The sequence below is a fragment of the Triturus cristatus genome, chromosome 12, assembly GCF_964204655.1.
Source record: "Triturus cristatus chromosome 12, aTriCri1.1, whole genome shotgun sequence".
Lineage (NCBI taxonomy): Eukaryota > Metazoa > Chordata > Amphibia > Caudata > Salamandridae > Triturus > Triturus cristatus.
Window position 1 is genome coordinate 79,458,172 of NC_140595.1, and position 20,488 is coordinate 79,478,659.

Genomic DNA, 20,488 nt, shown 5'->3' on the forward strand with positions numbered 1-20,488 from the left:
CACTCAACAGTCAACTTTAATGGCTGCTAAACTTACCCCATGCTAAGTAATCAGTGTAGCTTGGTTACCAGTCACAGCACCTTACACCAAGTATATTATGAATTTTCCAAAATGGTAGTGAATTGCATGCATTATAACCCAATTCCCACTGAAAGCCATTAGTCCTAGGCAATGCTGTGCAAGTCCACCTGGCTGTCCAGTGCCAAAAAACACACACAAAAAAAATAACTTACATATGGCGTGAAGATCTTGACCCATCTGGGCTTCTTCTCCCCTCGAGCGTACTCAAAGCAAAAGGCCATCCCTTCTTCATCAGTGTCCCATCGTTGCATCTCGTCCCACTCGAAGGATATGACTTGGTTCTAAAACAGGACATGAGACAGGTCACTTCAGAAGGAAGACTGATTCAGAGCTCATATTCGGGGCAGGGGGTGCTGAAGTCGCAAAATAGAGTTGTTGCATCAAAATCAGACAACTTTGAGTGTGATGACGAGCACCTGCATAGGCTCCACAAACGAGCCCAGAACCTTCAGGTGACCTGGAGCGTCACAGGGAGTTGATCGGCATCAGGCAACCATGAGCTTTAAGGATTGCTGTCGCAGCGCCTTGGGGTTTATGCCACAGCAGTCCTCACAGGCCTTAAAGTCGTGGGCCAATTCCAAAGACGAACCAGATCAGGGTCTGTTAGACATCTTCCTGTGACAGGAACCATAAGGTTTAAACTCCACAGGTTTTTTTAGCATGAGATTCTTGCTCAATGGGAGACATGGTCTCAAAAACATTTGACAAAATGTAAAAAAAAGTTATTTAAAAAGCTGACGGAGGTAGCTCTCTCCAGATCTGCGCTGATGGTGCAGGCTGATGGGGACCATTGACAAATGCGTATAGCAAAGGGATTAGGCAGGGAAAATGTCTACAAGAGCATGGGGGACTAGGGGCATGACATAGCTCTCTGAAGGATAGAAGTCTTATTAAAAAAAAAAAACAAGTCAATACACTGCAATTAAAAAATATTTTAACAAGCCAAGAATCTCCAACAAACCTCAAGAGAAAACTTGTGTGGGCCTGCATGTAGTGGCAGGAACAGAGGAGTCATTAGATAATTCCCATCTTAAACTGCGTGAGGTTTGACATCCCAAAAACTGTGTACACATTCCCAGAGGTGCAAACAGAAAATTTAAAGGAGGCAATAGAGGAATCATTACATGCTTTAAGACTTCAGGATTAACCAGTAATCACAAGCATGCCTAAAGAGAGCGATAAAAAGCTGCAGAGAAAAGCCTCAAAAACAACCAGATATAATAAATGGCTAAAAATGCCAACTGAAGTAAGAAAAGGATTATACAATCAGTGAGTATTGTATAAAGAATATCACATAAATTGGCCTAACTTGCAGATAGACTTCCTCAACAGGGTCCTGGTCACAAACTCACCTCGAGTTGCCCCTCTTCAGTGCAGGCATGGAGTTTAAAGTGCTTGATGCTGATGGCTGTGATGACATGACCCTTCCGCCGAGAGTCACAGGAGCAATGTGGGAAGATTATCTCATTGTAGCCCTCACACGCCCTTAGCATGTTCAAATACTATAGAGGCAGACAAAAGGGGAGAGACAAAAACATGTTGGGCAAGGGCTTAGGATTGTGTTCTGTTAGGAGCGGAGTTACTCCATATCCTCAATACTGAAAACGGATATAAAAATGTTCTACAGTACGGCCATCACAATCATGCAGTACAGAAAGCTCAATAGAGACGTTGCTCTAGAAGACAGAATGGAACGAGAGAAAGGAAAGCAGAGTATAGGATTTCAGTTACCCTCATTCCTCCTAAGCATTCCATCGGAGGGCCTTTCTTGGGGGAAGGCAAGGGTTACTGGGCAATATCCTGTATAGTTCCAGTTTAACACCAATGTCCAACGTGACTAATACCAATTAGTAAAAGGGGAGAGGGGCCATGCGGCCCCCACCCTGGGACAATTTCGCCCCCAGCCAATCAGTTTGGGAGGGTGGGGGGACACCACGCAGCCCTTCTCCCCAGGCCGATTTCAGCGCCAGGGACCCCATCCCACAGGGCCCGGACACTTCATGGTGGGTGTCCTAGACCCAACCAGTGTGCACTTTTGGGGGCCACAATGACCCCACAGTCACTGCCAGCTCCACGCTTTTAGCGGGAGCCAGCATTGCTCCTGCACACAGAGAAACAGATGAAAAGTCTGCTCCCAGGGGGCAGGAGCAGTTTTTGAATTCAAAACGTTAATGCTGTTGCAGGCATATTCACCCAACCATAACATTATTTTGACCTTTAATAGAACGAACACACACACACACACACACACACACACACCTATATTATGGCCTGCATCCTTTTTTGGGACACGGCTGAGAGGTGTTGGGTGTAAGGGAACCGTCACAGCAAGGCTAGACAGTAAGTCCATGCCTGCTGAGGTAGTGACATCCACCGGGCCCCCACCACTAGCGTCCTTGCCTATGGCCTCGATTCAATTCAATTTTCCAAGATTACACCTGTTCGGGGTGCAAGACAACACCAGATGTTTGTAGCAAGTTCCCACTCAGATGTGGTAGGTCCTGGACAGAGAGCTATCCAGTGGAAACATATGAACCATCACCACACAACAACGTCCAACCATGTAGAACCTGGTGCCTGGGTAGAAGAGTCAGAGTTAGCTCACATGAATGGATTGCCCTACAGGGGGTGCAGTGGAGCTACACACTGGACTGCAGACAGACACGTTGGACTCCTTGTGAAATGCAGCATGTACAACACGGAAGGTGGCGGCTTGAAGAAAGGTGCCTGCTTTCAAAGATGTGAAATGAATAATGCTGCAGTTACAGCAAAAGTTGACTTTTGCCACCGAAATGCAAATGCGTAAATCGAGGGATACCATGCCAGGCATTCGGCCTGTTCATTCGAAAGGAGAGTTATTAATTACAGAGACTTCAAAAAAGATCCACAAGAGTTTCTTAGGGAAAGGAGTACAATATGTCCTTCTAGTGGTGGGGTTTCTGGACTCTATGAAGAAACATATCTGAAACAAAAGCGCAGTGTGTGATGCCATGATTAGAGCACTGAGGCTATAGAGAAGGTAGCAACTAAGGAAAGAAAATTAAGACACCAGAATTTAAGAAGTGCACCCCGATTTTGTGGCTTACAGCTCCAAGTCTGTTGATCTGAAACAAAGTGCAATGTTTTACCCAAATAGAACTTCTTGATACCAAAGAGAAGAACAGAACAAAGTAAGGAAAACAATGAGTCTACATTTGAGGGACCACTGAAGTGGATGTTTTCACAATATTAGGAGGGCAAAGTAATTCCCCTGTTCACATTGAACTTTCCAATTCGAATTGCATGTGTCTGTACTCACTCTTGTTTTCAATTACTTTCCATATCTAATTTTTCAATTAATTTCCAGACGTTGGTGTCTTTTTCCATAAAGTTCTTTTTATGAAGTATCCAATTCCATCACACTTAAAACAGACCCAGCCTTCATCAGGGCAATTTCATTTATCTTCCTTCTCAAAATTCTTCTTTTCAATTCATTCCCTGTTTAAATGTCTGGGCTCCTTTCGAGCAGCCTTTCGGTGTGTGTTTCCTAGTCCTACCCGATCTTAAATGAAAAACGAGTTATGGAAAGTTATTGAAAACAGAAGTGTGATCACAGATACATGCAATTTAAATTGGAAAGTTCAATGTGAACAAGGAAATGAGATTGCCCGCCTAATATTGGAAAACATTTAACAAGGATTGAGTTTTGTGGGCAGTCATAAATCCAGGAGTGGACATAAGAGCTATAAGATTAGGATGTTTGACTGGTGCCGTCCACAAACACCACTGCTGGCAGTCTTTTGGAAACCACTGAAGTGGAGTACAACTCATGGGACTATAAAAGGTAGAACAGACATGTGAGACAAGAGAATTGTTGGTTCTGGCATTTCCTAAAAAAAAAATAAGAATTCAAGGTGGGAGATTTGAAAACATTTTCCCAGATGGCAGTCTGGCAACTACGAGATAAAGGCAACATTGTAGAATCTGAAAAAAATAAACTGTTAGCTGTCAATGTGGAGGTCTTCATATATTAGGGGTAAAACTCTGGATTTAAAACCACTGGGAGATCTGCCCTCAGGCAACAAAAGACCTGTTCAGTATTAAAAAAAAAAAAAGGTCCCGATTTAGATCTTGGCATATAGGTTACTCCGCCAAAACGGTAATGGATATCCCTTCGACGAAATACAAATCCCATAAGATATAATGGGATTTATATTTCGGCAGACGGGAGATCAGTCACCGTTGTGACGGATTAACCCGTCCGCCAAGATCTAAATCCAAATCAGGCAAGTATGAGCAGCAACCTCAGGGGGCAGTATAGGCAAACAACGTTCTCTAGGCAAGGCTGGTTTGGACCTCTGACGTCATGGCCTAACCAGGGCCAGATGAGCTTTATATTGGCTAACATACAGCAAAGTAGGCTTTATATTTTCTCCAGCAATCTACTGAAGAACGCTCCAGGGTTGCAGTCCCACTCTCAATCGCTCTGCACCCCTTTCTGTCAACCTGGGCTTCCCTCAAGTGGGAAATGAACTGTAATGTCCTGGTTTGAAATAGAGATTATTACATTCATAATGATCATTTGCAACAAGATTACCTATAGAACAGAACTTGGTAGTGCCCAAGTCGAGTGCCATTCGACGTCTTAAATAAGAGAATTAGCCCAAATCTGATTTCTGTTAATGAATAGTCATCCATGTGTTGTGTAAAAACTTGGAATGTTATAACACAAGATGGGTTGGAGTTTGAATCTTTCTTCTACATCCGCCTTTTCAGAACATGCTGCTAAGGCAACTGCCAGCTGTGTTGGGGGTTTTCCACCCACCTTGTTTGCGGATATAAATGGTCTAAGCTTGCAGACTGCTGGGCCTGGCTTGTTTCCAAACATGAACGGTCCCAGATCTCCTTCGGCATCAAAATGGTGCAGACCAATGTGGACCATGCGATAATAACCAAATCCACACAGGCATAAAAGTTTGAACTTGTTAGGGCATAGAAGCGAGGCACTAGACTTTCAAAAACAGTAATTCTATGGCTAATGCAATTCCAGTGGGATACGCTTTTGGGAATGAGGATCAATCACAGGTTCTTTTCCAGTGCCAAAAAACAAATAGTAGCAACAAAATACTGTATGGGTCACTTCCACCTAACAACTTCTTCCTTAGAAGGTCTTTTAATACAGTGTTTACAAAAATCCCTCCAATGCTCCAGTCTAATGTATCCAGATGTTAACTAAAATCAGACAATTTAACAACCTTGCTATATGCAGTTTCCTGTTACAAAATCTTAAGAAACCCATGAGCCCAAAAGACCACCACCCAAACAACAAAGTACCCATCAAACTTAGTCAACGGATTTTTATTTTTAAGTAAGGCAACCGATGTAATTAGTGTATCAGACACCACTATGATGTCCCTTCTGGATTACCGATATATACCTCAAATAACTGAATGATGTTATTTGGAAATTCCTGGTGAACCAAGATAAGCTGAAGACGTCACCATTTCACACTCTAAACTGTGCCTGCAGGATATAGGGCTCAGGGACTGGATTGGTTTGCAACGCACATCCTAATCGTAAAATATAGATTGGGAACAGTTAATGTTTATAATTAAAGATCCAGGGGACGTTGCTAGGCCGATCTTTGCTTCTCTAAGTCAACTTGGATGAAAAGATCTTGTGGCGCAGGGTGGCCTCCATTTCTTGAAACATCAGATTCTTCAGTCAGAAGGGCCTTGTTCAGATATTCATAGTATCAAATCTCATCAGGGGCAATCCAGCCCCCTTTTGACAGGGCAAGTAAGTTCCTCATGTCTCCATATATCATAGGAGTAAGACTTATTCCAAAAGTCCATGCTTTGTACCCTGCCTAAATAAGACCATAGAAAACTAGATGAGTTTTAGCTCCTGGCGAAGAAGTGTCCTCAAGCTGGTGGATACTCCCTCCAATGTCCAAAGAATGAACTACATGGACCCAGACATCTAGTATTTATGGCACTTTGGAGGCAAAGGCTAGAGCAGAGCTTTCCAAACTCTGTGTCGCGACACAGTAGTGTGTCGCCTGGTAATGGTGGGTGTGTCGCGGGATTACGGCGGAACTTTGATGTTCATACGCCGGACGTATGTGGAGAAAGGAGGAGACCCTTAGGCGAGTGTGTGCGTGTGGCACATGCGCAGTTTCGGGACGAGGAGGAAACGGCGGACCGCGAGAACAATCTGTGGCCATGGCGTAAGAAGGCCTTGACATTCTTGACATTCTCACAAGTACGGGTGTTGAAGTGCGCGCCTTTCTGCCTTTCTTATCTGTGTTTCAGATAACACAGCTGGCCACAGCCTCAGCTGAACCGACCAAGGCTGATAATTGCTGCTGGGGTCACTGGCAGCAAGCTGCTTGACTTAGCAGAGCTGCCAGTGCTGACTCGTGAAAAGTCACCAACGCGTCAGACCACGCTGCTGCAGCTGGCTAGCACTGACGATGATCTCCCCAATGCCTGCCACTTCACGTACTTTTCATAACTTCTACTATTTCCGTTATATGAAACACAAAATAAATGCTTATGTAGATCAAAATATAAATTTTTTAATGTTGTGTCAGAGCGCGCGATCTCGCTAAGGCCGTTTGGGGAACTTTAATCCGTCAGCCCACACAGACCTCATGAAGAGAATGCCCGACATGAAGAAGACTACAGAATTGGGGTGAGTTGTCAGTCACTCGGGGCATGACTGTGCACTTTAAAGATCCTAATGTTTTGACATCATTTTGCCGATCACGTTTAGCTGCCTTCGGTGCGGTCCAGCAGGGCTGGCTGTCCGTTTCATCCTTCTCTGCAGCTAATATTACTGTTAGCGCCATTCAGTTGGACAGGAAAGCACTGCAATACCCTGCGTATAATTAACTTTTCAGCTCACCTAGAAACAATTATTCCTAATTTCCATAATGTCAGTAAGTAAACTGTAGCTGACAAAGACATATGGCTAGGTTTACTTGTTTTATATGCAGGAGTTCATAAAGAAGTGACGTAACGTATTGCTCATTAAACTGCTTAAAATAAGTTTCTCGTTGTGCGAATGGCTGCAATTTGGGATATTTATATGTTTCCCTTCTCTTCATTCCTTCATTTTGCTTGTCACTCATACACGATCAAATGTCACTCATAATCGCACTGAAATTATGAAAATGTCACACGTGGCAATCTGAAACCCTGGAAGCTATGGTTTCCTAGCTGTGCTGTGTTTTCCCCAGCTGTCATTTGAGGTGTTCCTCAGAAAGTTTGGTGACAGGAGAAATTACGACTCCTCTAAATTCCAAAAATAAGCATCTATTGATTTGGAGCAGTACTTGTCATTAACTCGAAGGAATTTTGAATTCAGTGTATCTGCTTTAGAAAGTGCAATGGAGAAATAAAAACAAGCACACAACAAGCACACACCTGCATGATACAGCACGACGTGGTTTTAAAATGAAGTGCAAAATCTTCTAAGTAAAAACAATTAGATGTCCACGTCCAATCAGCGAAGAGCTAAAAACGATTGTGTCAATTTTCAGAACGGTGCAAAGTTCTATATCTAAGAAGCAGTGAAAAAAGAAAAAGGGTTTCTGTCACAAAAACAATTCTCTTTGTCATTAAAAAATGCAGTGCTGCATTGGAAATTAACCCTGCAATCCCCAAAGCTTTGAAAGGCCCTGGCTGGCAGCAGGACTCTTTCATGCGTTGGGCCAGTTTGTTGTCATCCTCAGCAATGCTCGGTTTGCTGAGCGTCGATGTCACAACACATGGGCGCAGAAAATCAACACTAAATTTTAAGGGCAGGACGTGAGAGTTTGGTCTCCAATTAATCTGGCAACAAAAAAACATTAGTTTAACCTTGTGTGAAAGCACCTCAAAGGATTTTGCTAGAGCGCTTGTCACATATTTCTATAGATTTGTCTTCAATACATTGTTACATTTAAAAAAAAGTACATTGAAGTTACCTTTACAGTGGTGCGGTTAGGGGGGGTGGGCGAGGCGATCCGCCCCACGCAGCACTCGTTTTGGGGGCAGCCACCTAAATGAAGTTCACAAAACTGTGGTTTACGCCTTGCGCCTACGGGTTGCCTTTTAGGTTGTGCCATGGAAGTCGATGTTCATGCTTTATTTTTTCATATATTTTATTTTCACTTGTGAAGTTTGCCATTGTTGTATAAAAAAGGAGGCAAAAGTTGATGCACAATTTTAGTTTCTGAACAGATTTGTGGTACCTCTGGCTATTTTATTGTTTGGTAATCAATTTTCATGGCCAGGCAGGTTGCGGTTTGCCACTTCAATTCTGCATTATGTCTGCTACATCTGCTGTCTCTCTTGATCTTAATGTGGAATAAAACCCAATCCAAGATTTTTTTTTTTTTAAGAGGAGGTCTTTCTTCAAATTCATAGTGGTCTTGCCCCAGCTATGTCCCTTCTTCCAATGCAGAATAGCGCAAACTAGACCTGAAGATATCAGAGCGCTTTGTTCCACAGCACGTAACTGGTGCTCATGTAGTCAGCTATGCTTAATAAAAGTTTCCAGACGTTTCTTTGAATTGAGGCTGCAGGATACCTCTTTGCTTCCTTATTTTTGGGAACAAGAGGGATGTAATGTGCCTGGATTACATTACATGCCCAAAGAGAAAATTACATCACAGAATAAGACTTTTTATTGGAAAGCAGCGCTATGACTTATGAAGAATGTGGTATTCAACGGTACATAATGCTGTTCAGGCGTCTTCAGTCACTCTGTCACTCACTGGATTGGTCCATGGTTAATCAGGAACATTCCTAGCACTTTATCCTGCTTCACTGAGAAATCTCACTACTAGGAACTTGGGGTGAAGTCAGGCTCTCAGGACATTCTTGGTGCAGTGTCTTTCTGTGACTGAAAACATCAGTCAGAATTACAGCAAGTTTGACCCACCCTTCCATACTTCCAAAACATTGGTAAGTATATTGCCTGTATTTTACAGCACTTCGAAACGGCCACATGCAAAATGTAGCGCTATATTTAAGGCGTAAATTCTCTTTTTCTTTCTAGTCTGCCCTTTTTTTCATTTTTGAATTCTTCTATTTTTGCACAACATTGTCTTCAAGGTCATGAACATTTTCCACACCACCTACATTTGCTGTTGGTGGGTTCTTCAGTAGCTTGCAATGCATAATAAAGGCAGAAAGATGGAATTAACATTTTTGCATTTGCTATTGTTGGCAAAGAGGAGAATCACATTCACCTGGATGGGCCAGGGTGGGCCTAGTCTCGACGTTTGGGAGAGGGATGTGTGTGAGTAGGTAGGTAGGCAGTGGCGGAAAATGTAGAAATGAGGATAAAGTGGAAGATGATCTGCAGGTTTGGGGGGTGCTGTCTTTGTCAGAACAGATTCACAATTGCTTTATTAACCTTCCTGCTTTCTCAAATTTTCTTGAAAATGCACCATTTGCCCACTATTTTTGAAAACATTTCTCCGAGGGAAAACCTCCCTGAAACCCCCTTAGGTGGTTCGAGCTCGCTCACTCGCTTTACCGTGTCACTAAAGCAGGAATGTGTAAAAAGTGTGTCCCCGACATGAAAAGTTTGGAAAGCTATGGGCTAGAGCCTGAGACAAAAATAGGCCTCCTCTTTGTTCTGGAAGCCTGAGAAAACAAAAAGGACAGTCTCTTCAAGGTCAGAAAAGTAAAATTATTCAGGACTGCCTATGGATTGCCATCAAAGAGTAGCAAAAGGCCACAACTGCTGGTATCGCCAAGTGACACCAGACATAGCCAGTTTCATCGAGGGACGCCATTAACTGAAAAAACAAAAAACAAGGCTCTGCTGATGAACAGTACAGCACAAATATAGAACATCACTCATGTAACAGCAGATTGTATTGTTCGCTAGAGGAAAAACAAAACACATCTGTGCAGGATAGCACAGTACAGCATTTCCAACCCAAGCACAGAACTTTTGAACCAACATTGTGGGTGCTGCCACCACTACAGAACCAAAAACAGATTTGTGAAAAATCTGTTGATAAACAAAGTATACAATCTTCCCATCCTTGACAATGTGAGACATGCCAAATTCCCGGACTAATTCTGATTAGACGTCCACCATTGTGATCAGACAGAAAACAGTAGTACTAGTGCTTGCAGATTCAGGGTTTGATATTCAGGTAAGTAGAGATACTCATTGCTGGCAAGCTATTTGTGGATAGTACAAAAGATCTAGATGCATGCATGGTCTAGAATGGTGAAAAAGTGCCTGCAAGGAAGGTGACATTCCTGTGTTTTAATTTCAGAAAATGAAAGCTATTGTAGCTATTGCACATGCAAAGCTCAAAAACTTTCCAAGACTATTGATGCAAATAAGCCAAAGGCTGCGTCTGCCCTAATAGGAAGAATAGCATTGCATAGTAAAGTTAAGATGATCTCGGAGGACAAAAGAAGAATCTAAAATAGAACTTAATTTACAGCCTTTAATGCTAAGAAGGTTCGATGTGTCCTGTTGAGAATATCCGTAAAATACCTAGGAATTCAAAGATTGTCTTCAACAGTGAACACAAAGTAAAACACAGCATTACAATCACAGGCTCATACATGATTTTAAATATGGGCACAATGGATTCACTGAAAATATTACAGGAACCCGGCGCATAACGAGGTTGATCGGTGAGCAAGGGCAAACAAGTCCTGAGCTATTAGGTCAAAGTCAAGTCTACCTGGATTTGGAGGATAAAATGTTTCCTGTACTCAAAAAATATAGCAATTAAGACAGAATAAGATGTATGGGTATCTTCTGTACATGAAGGAAGGTAGCAACCCATGACCACCATTTCTCTAGTGCTCAACTGTCAAACTTGATTTGACGGATTCAAAGATTGCATTCCTGCAAAGAGCGTGCACAGTGTCTGGCAAAACTGTACCAGCATTTTCATAATTATTACTAAGCGACAGCTTGTTTTCCACTAGTGGGTTCAAGCATGGGGATCTGTTGAATGGAGCAAAATACTGCTATATGGAGAGGAGCTAAGAGCAGACTTTGCACCTGGTTTGATTAGGTGCATGATGCTGCAAGAGGCCAATGGGACACAGTCTTCGGATAAACTAGAGCAAAAAGGGAGGAACTTTGTTTCAGGGATTTAAGATTATGAACAATCTCCTTTGATCCTAAGAGTGAAAAGCAGAGCACCAGAGTGCATTCAGTGCCAAAGGGTGGCAGGGGAGGGCGAGTCATTCCAGAGAAATCGCAAGTAGAGAGCATTTTTAGAGAAAGCATCCAGGTTTACCATTTTCTCATCTTAGTTTTGGAACACACAACACTGAGTTTCTAGTCTGCTGCCGCATACAAGAGGGCACCAGGACACCTAGTGAAAATGTAAACTGGTGCCCTTTGAAAGGCCAGTTTGAAAAGACATCCAATGGCTGAATGATTATAAAACGCTTTTGTTTGCATTTTCTTTACATCTGAGATAAAATTATCCATATTTGATCTAATTTGAATGAAGGTACCAAACAGAGGTGAACACTGAATTTTAAAAACTTTGTGCTCAAGTATGTACTTTAGCCATGCATGAGTTTTTTTTACATTACATTTGAGCATTTAAAAATACTGGATGCCACGAGAAAGCACATTACAGAGACAAAAATATATATTTTAATCTTCCATTTCAAAAGCTGTGGGTGGAATAATGTACAGATGGGAATGGCATTTGTGGAAGGCAGTCGAGTATGGATATGTAGGCTGATGGAAGTGGGTTAGGAACTGTATGCATGGGGGTTTGTGAGGTTTAACGGGCTGGCTGTTGAAAGTGGCATGCAGGTGCTTAGGAGCTGAAGGTTTTGGAGTAGTTCTTGCGGGACATCAAGCATGGCATGGGTCATGAGGCATCAGGCATGGTGTGAATGGCCAGATGTGGCATGATGTATGAGAAGATCTTACCATTACCATCTTTCTCTGCTCGGAAAGCTTCTGCAACTGGTACGATTTCTCCTCAGCCTTGATATAACCCTTCTTTACATCATCGAGGGCCTAAGAGGCAAACAATGAAGCACATTTTGAGCAAACTTTGGGTCTACGATCCACATCTGGAGACATAGGGAGAAAGACTCATTTTCAAGTAACCAAACGTTCTCCCATGACTTTCTACTTGCACCTGTCACAACTCCTTTGGATGAGATGTAAGGAGAGCGGAACAATGATGCTGTGTTTGGCATTTATGACCAATGAAGGTAGGTAGGAGATATAAAGGATATTTCAAGCCACCAAGAGATAGACCAGAATGAGGACTATGGCAGAGTTACTTAATAAAATCACAGATCTTCAAGGTGTCAAATTCTTTTAATGTGAGGTACAGGGTACTTCTTTACAATACATACTCCCTGGACTCCCACCATCTTATGAAAGATACACCATGGATGCAGAATAAACAGGGACTGCGTTCAAAATGTACCCTCTGCAGCTTAAAATGTCACTTGTAAAAGTGGTTGCAGTTTAGAACAGTAGAGTATGGTTTCCCAAAGCCGAGGTTCTAAAGTGAATTAGACAAAAATGCTGCCTCAAATGTCTCCTCTTCAGCGGTTTGTGAGTTTCCAGGTAAAAATCATCCCGGCTGATAAGCTAATTATCATTCAATAGTTGAAACAAGTTCTGCTCCGTGACCTACATGTGTTGGTTCTACCTATAGACACCATGTCGTCACAACTTAACTGTGGTAAATTATAATAGGGTTGAGATGCCATTTTCTAAATACAGTTTAACAGTGATGTTACGAGACTAATATGAAAATTTGAAATTATCCATTTATTACAAGCACCATGTATTCTATAAAGATATACGAGCAGATTATAGCTCAACCACTTACTTCTACGAGTAATGATGGGCTTCTTTTTAGTCATTCCCATAGACAGAATAAGACAATGGCAAAAAGAGAAGGAAATGTTTATGTCCACTTTTTGTTCAACAGTCTCCTTTACTTCTGTGTTACCTGGTGGAAGAAATAGGTCACTGCCAGGTCGTTGTCATTCAAGAGAACTTCTTCTTCTGTCGTAAACAGCCACTTTCGGACAGTCAAGCAAGTCCCCGGAACAGCAGAGGTATAGTTTTGTACATAGAGTTTATGTGGAAACTCATTAGGGGCCAGCTTGCGCACTACAAGAAAGGGAAAGTTATTTAGACATCACTTGACAAACCTTTTGGTCATGCCACAACTATATAATAAAGGGAAAAGGTTATTTGCAGAAGTACCTCTGTGGCTCTAGTCGATTGTTGGCTCCATATTCTCACTATTTAAACTAGTAAACTAGTGCAAGGTGGTTGGAAAACGCATTTAAAGCTTTCAAATGTTGATACCAATGTGCAGTTACCCCGGTGGCCATGGCTCCATCCCGTTCTATACCCAAATTTTAGTTAAAACAATGCAATCAATTGATTCATCTTAAACCCCATCTGTGATGGAGAAGGTCAACAGGCACTGTTGATGTAAAGGAATCAATGTACTAGGAGTACACAAGTTACCAATGGCATAACTCTCCATGAACAAGTGTGGAACTCTCGCACATTGACTTCTAAGGAGAAAAGATTGCCAATAAAGAGGATGCAGACACATTTGTTCTATTGGAGATATACTTAAGATAGAAAACTTCACATCCTGTCTCAATTCTCATGAACATTTCTATGAAATTGGATTTTCCTGTGGCCACACAAGATGATTTGGAGGGAGTTCATGGATTGGCCTGTGTGGAAGATCCCAGCTGAAACTGCAAATTGTAGTTTTGAGAATTCAAATTTAAGGAAACCGCAAATGTTTAGCAAACAGTTGTCGCTGAGTAAGAATGTGTAATTTTTTTTTTTTACCAAAAGGACTACTTAGAAAAATAAAAACAAGGCAAAGACATTTCTTGGTAGGATTTTGAAATGCAACAAAAGCGCACATTATCCAGAATAATCTAAAAGATAGCACGGCTGCACACAATCCCATGGACTGCATGCCTTCAAGTGGCACTAGGTAAACATCTTCGGGCACAAGACTAACAGCAAACGTTTGAAACTTCTGAGTTAAGGGATCATTTCCTTGTCCAAACTACAACCTCCAAACTCCTTTTATAGCTTCCCTAGAGAACCAAGAAAAAATCCATGTTTTTGGTACTGTCCCCCCATGCTAAAAGTAAAACCTTGTTTCTGGACTATCCTCCTAGGTTAGGTTAAGACGTGACCGGTTTGAAACTTCCTTGCTTGAGGTTTGGAACATCTGGGGGCTGCACAGTGCCACAACAGCTGTGTACATTTACAGGGTTCAGGATGTCCCACACAGCCAAGTCTAGTGTACACTCTTGATTAAGACCAAAAGTATGAAAACCCTTCCATTGTGGACATGGTCTAGGTGATGGTAAGACATCTGTTGTACTTTATACAGATCCATTGAGACCTCAAATGGACCCTTAAAGCCCATGTTGGCACAACAGGTGTTGAAATGCCTCGATTGACATGGATGGAGTGAATGTCAAGTATTCCTTTGACGTTAAGAGCAACATTCTCAAGGTCAAAGAAACAGAAAAAAGTGCTACAACCAGCTTCAATGCCTGAAAGACTCAGGATATCTGTCTTCATTCTCCAAGCTTCCAGAGGATCTCTCAATGCCAAGAGCCACCACTGCTTGGTGCTCATCAGGTCAATGTAAGATTTTGCTCCAGAAGAGCAAAAGAAAAACCAGCAGTTTTAGCTGTAGTGCAGAAAACCTCATACTGATCACTCAGCTAATAGAGAGGATCAACGATGAACACTTATGAGAAGAGACAGGTAGCAGCGGTGAATCAGTTCGGACATCCTGGTGCAGGCAGTGTTTAGTGGATGGTATCCATGATGGGTACTGGATACTGTTTAGCACAGGAGTTCCAGGGTCACAAATACTCTTGCACAATTACTTAACTAAAAAGAATAAGTGTACATGCCCAAATGAAACACAGGAACACAGAGGCGTTTTAAGGCATGGGCAAAGTGGGCTCTGGCCCAGGGCCCCAGCCTTTCATGGGGCCCCCTCATGGACCCGGCTCTGTCTTGCAGAGAGTCTTGCCCTGAGGACCTTGAATAATTCTCAAACAGATTGTTTCAGATCCATTTAACTTTAATTTATTATCGGGGTGATACGCGAGTCTATTACAGACATTTTGCAGAGAAATGTGTTTATGTTTAAAGCAACATCCATCAAAAAAGGGCCTCACATAAGAGAAATGAGATGGGGGGGTCACAGAGATTATTTGTAGTAATATTAGTGAGCTGCTGTTGTGTAACAATATTGAAAACCCATCACTATCCCTGCATATTCGGTGTGAACACATTTAGAATTTGGACAAGAGTCTCTGTGCACTGTCAGTGACCGGACATGAAAGAGCTGACATTTGATAATATATACAAAGTTATTCTGATCTGGGGCCACCAAAATAGGTTTGACACCGGGCCCCCAAAACCCTTAAGATGTCCCTGCAGGAGCAAATAGGCTTATTTAAAAAGAATGTCAAACTCAGACTGCCTGAATTACGTTCTCTCATTTCCAGGCAGACAAAATAAGGGAGTTAAAAATGAGATATACACAAATAACTAGAAGCTGCAGACCCTTTAGAGGCCACAACAGGGTAACTGTCTTTATACAGCTGATGTTCGTAACACGTGGCCCAGGGGGTATACATGGTTTTGTAACTGCCTGGTTAAGTCTTGGCTAGTGAAGAGACATACTGTAGTAAACCACTCAATTGGACCAAGGTACAAAACAGAATGCAACAAAGGCTATGATAGGTTCGCCCTCTGGTGGTCATAGCTGCAAGACTAGACAACTGAGAACATCTGAGCTTCCAACAGACTTTCCAAACATCAATAAAACAAACCAACACGCCAGTCAAGCACATGTGAGGCATACCACTTTAAGGATCCAATAAAGATCAGGTTGTTTATTCCCAGGGTGGAGAAAAAGTGTGAGCCAGCACCAGAGAACCCACTTTCAATCCAGAGTCCTGTTCCTCCAGATTTGCTTGGTGTCCCTCCTGACAAGGAAAACATTTGACTAATTCTACCTGGAAGAAGTCCTACTAAGAGTCGCACCCAAAAATACTTTACACAGGAATAATTTAGGGGAGATTGTCCAAGAGGCTCTGGTGACTCTGGGAAGGGTGACTCCACCTGAAAGCAGTGACAAAGGAATAGAGCAATCTTGAGAACCAATCACTGTTTTCTGCCCAAAGTGTTTTTCACATTTTTTATATAAGCTAGACTATAGAGTACTACACACTTTAGATGTTAAGAGAGTGTTAATGTTTTCACTAATTAAATATGACCAAACTACTCTTAGTGGCATTTGAAAAAGGAAAGGAAAATTTGATTTCAAAGTCCGGGCTCACAAGGGAGATGGTAATATGCATTTAAATATGCTAAGCAAGTGCAAAATTCTCACTACATTATATGCCACGGTCACATTCCATAAGGAACAAGCATTGGCATAGCCAATAGGTCTCGCTTTTGGGACCTTATAAGTATTTAGTTTTGCAGCACTATATCCTTGGTGCAACAACATCAACTGTTGCATGGCTAAACACATAAGGTCCCAAAGGTGAGACCTATTGGCTATGCCAATGCTTGTTTAATTCTCTCGATGGTTGTCCGCATCTCTTGAAGGTATTGCCGTCAGGTTGGTTGGATTGTGGTGTCACACTGCACTGAGCAACTTGCTCCCACTTAATAAAAGTGGAACATTGAGAATTACCTGGTGTCCAAGCCAGATCTCTTCCTGAAGGTAGCATGGGTAGGGATAGGAGGACATTTCCAGGTACATGACTAGGGGAACAATATCATTGGTTTATTCGTTCAAATGAACCCTTAAACTTTGTGACCTCAGTAGCCGTCAGAGCTCCACAGGTAATACGTGCCTAACTGATGCTGAAAAGTACTTAAAATTGCAAAGCTTATCAAAACCCAACCTACTAATGTTCAGACGATACACAGCACATTTTAAAATTCAATTTGAAAGGAATATGAAGTTAAAAAAACAGAAATAAAGAAAAGTATGGGAAGCTATGTTTAATGCATAATTCTCAAAGGGAAATGTAACATTATAACTCTGATATTCATGCAATGAAAGAAAGCCTGATTTATAAAATAGTACAATGAAATTTGTTCTTTTAGGTCTGGCTTAGAGACCGCTTTAGCTCAACTGAGCTGCTATTGGTCAAAACCTATAAGTTTGAACATCTGATTGGTCGAAGGCCGGCCACTGAGTGCCTTGATTGGCATGGGGCGGAGCAGAAGAAAAAAGGTGGAAAAATTAAAACTGCATAAAACGACGTAAACTGAGAAGATACGCTTTGGATAGTCGCAGCTCAGAGTGTTGTGGTCTTTGGAAAAGAGACGCTTGTCCGGATTCTGGTGGGATTTTGTGGTTTGTTTTATCACGTCTGAAACGTTCAAGACATTGCCACGTGCCGGCTCAGCTTTGCAGGGTTCGGTGAGGCTCACAGCTGTGTTCGTAGCTTGGGTCGACGGTTGTGACCCGTAGCATGCGGTTCCCGGAAGTAGACCAGAGAATTTTTACAGCATACGTGATAACATTTCCAGACACCCCCTTCGAACATGTTCTAGAGCGAAAGGTGGAGTGTTGTATTTGTTCATAAAATTGTTACGAAGGATGTTTTGAGAACTCCGGTATTTGACGAGGGTGTATTAACTTTTAGGGTAAAGAAAAAACATGACTGCTGTACTTGGGCATGTTTATGTTAGGACCCGTTTGCATCTGCAACAAGCGCGCGAAAGACCGTGAAAGCGATCACGATCGCGGGGACGCGCTTTGTGGTCGGGGAGGGGTGGAGCGAGGCGCGCTGCATTGGAGAGGCGGAACGAGGCGCGCGCGCGATCGCAAGCTGGAGGCCAAGCCTTAGGTAGCACTTTTAAAACCCGCTTACAAAATGTCTCGCAGAGCAGCGCATGCGCTGACTCAGCGAGACCTAAAAAGGGAGTTACAAGGGCTTTCTTGGGTAATATACCACTAGTATGTAAGGGTGCTACTTGGTGAACACACATTTACTAGGCATTACTGCGAGGATATTTAAGACTGTAAAGAGGCTCAGGCTAGACTAACTGAGCAACTCAGGACTTTATTTCAGACAGCCGTCTCATCTGCTCACTAGCCATCGCTTGAGGGTGAGTGGACTCCTTTAAAGTGCATGCAAAGCATGCGATTTACACCAACACGTTACAAAAGGAAAATGTTGCTATCCTGTAACGAAATGGTTACTTACCAGTAGGAGTAGTTTTGCAACTTGAATTTTCTGGATTCACATGCTGTGCATCATTCCGCCATCTAGTGGTTGGGTCCGGAGTGGTCTTTGTTTGTTTTGTTTTTTACTTCTTGTTTTGGTCGCTGTCACCCAACATTTGGTGCCAGGTACGTCCCCTGTGTGACGTCAGATGGTATCCTGGAGGTCGACGTGCGTGGTGGGCATCTTCAGATTCTTTTTTCTGTTTTTCTTAGGTTTTTTAATCCTGGAGATGGTTTTGATAAATACTGATGTAGTCCTTTACTTCCCCCACCTGTTTGTTTCTCTTATAGGGGAGGCCGGGTGGGTCACATGTGAATCCAGACAATTCTTCAAGCTGTAGAACTACTCCTACTGGCAAGTAACCATTTCGTTTTGCAGCGTGAATCCTTTTCTGGATTCACATGCTGTGCATTAGATTACGTAGCGGTTTGTCCCGTGTTTGGGAGGCTGTGGCGAAAGGAAGACTTTGCAAACAGGTGTTGAAGCACCCTCTGTCCAATTCAGCTTCCTTATTCATTTGTATGTCCACACAATAGTGCTTTGTAAAGGTGTGTGGTGATGCCCATGTTGCTGCTGCGCAAATGGAATCAATGGGTACATTGGCCTTAAATGCCAGCGCCGCTTCTTTCTTTCTCATGGAGTGAGCTGTTGGTTGCCTTGTTAGTTCCTATTTGGCATTGCCATAACATAATTGGATAGCTTGTACTATCCATCTTGCAATAGTTGCTTTTGTGACAGCTGATTCTGAGTTGGTATGTGCGTAAGCAGCAAACAACTGCTTTGTTTTCCTGATTGGTTCAGTTTTCTGCAAATAGTACAGTAAAGCCCTCCTTACATCCAGGGTACGGAGGCTTCTGTCGGCTTTAGTTTTGGAAGAAAACTGGCAGGAGAATGTTTTGATTTAAGTGATACTTAAAGACTGACCAACAATTTTTGCCAAAAGTGGTATCTAAGATAACTTTATCCTTGTCGATTTGCAAGTAGGATGCTTGTATCGTTAATGCTTGCAGTTCACTTACTCTTAGTAGTGAGGTTACCACAATGAGAAAGGCTGTCTTTAGAGTAATATGTTTGAAGTCCGCTGCATGCATGGGCTCAAAGGGTTTTGTCATCAGTTGAGAAAGTACTGTATTTAAGCTCCATGTTGGTACAGCAGCAGCTCTTGGTGGAGCTATTCTTTTTGCTCCTTCTAAGAATCTTTTGATGACTGGTCTTGTAAAAAAAACCGCTGCATGATTTTCCTCTTGTGTGTGCCACTATGGCAGCAAGGTGCACTTTAAGGCTGGAAAAGTTGATGTTGCTGTCCAAGAGGTAAATAAGATATGTAATGACTGTTTCTTGTGCATGGATTGAACTAGTGTTGTTAGCGGTGCACCGTGTTGGTATATCGCTTCCATTTTGTTGTATAGCATTTTCTTGTTGACTGTTTTCTTGCTTCTTTTAGAATTTCCAAGGTTCTCAACAGTAGATTGACATGCCCAAATTCTATGTATTCAGGCACCAGGCTGCTAGTTGTAGCGTTGCTGGTTCCAGGTGAAACATCTGGCCCGGTTGCATTATCAGCAGGTCTTTTTCTGCTTTGATCCTGACCATTTCTCCTTTGGATGATTCTAGGAGAGTTGAGTACCAAGTTTGCCTTGGCCAATGAGGAGCAATGAGAATCATATTTGTTCCTGGCTCCTTTGCTTTTTGTAGCACTCTTTGCATGAGGAGTATTGGTGGAAAAACGTAAACAAATGTCTTTGACCAATTTAGTGAGAGCGCATTTCTCTTTGACAGGTGGTGTGGAAACCTAGAGGCAAAGCATTGGCATTTCTTGTTCTGCATTGTTGCAAACCGGTCCGACACTGGTGTTCCCCAGATGTTGAATAGATACTGTACTGTTGTCTGTTTCAAGTCACATTCGTGGGAGCAGTTGTCTTGTCTGCTCAGTTGGTCTGCTGTGATGTTGTCTACCCCTGGTAGAGGTACTGTCTGTAGATAGATCTTTTGAGGTATCGCCCAATGCCAGACTTCCTGTGCAAGTTTGCTCAGGGGAAAGGACCTTATTCCACTCGGTTTGTTCAGGTAGAACATTGTAGTTGTATTGTTGGTTTGCATTAAGACGGTTTTCCCCTGAATATATGTTTCTGGAATGCCTG

At 42.4% G+C, this 20,488-nt stretch overlaps 1 protein-coding gene across 3 annotated transcripts in view; it reads right to left on the reverse strand.

The window, feature by feature from the left end:
- Nucleotides 1-20,488, reverse strand: part of SNX27 (sorting nexin 27) — a 169,357-nt gene that overhangs the window by 9,973 nt on the left and 138,896 nt on the right. Inside the window, exons 7-10 of one of the 3 annotated variants that reach the window (XM_085638951.1) lie at nucleotides 13,034-13,197; nucleotides 11,989-12,078; nucleotides 1,434-1,583; nucleotides 234-362 (exon numbers count right to left, since the gene is read on the reverse strand). In XM_085638951.1, the coding sequence (XP_085495077.1) occupies nucleotides 234-362; nucleotides 1,434-1,583; nucleotides 11,989-12,078; nucleotides 13,034-13,197 (533 nt within the window). The remainder of the gene's footprint in view (nucleotides 1-233; nucleotides 363-1,433; nucleotides 1,584-11,988; nucleotides 12,079-13,033; nucleotides 13,198-20,488) is intronic. The other 2 variants (XM_085638952.1, XM_085638953.1) reach the window with 2 other exon arrangements.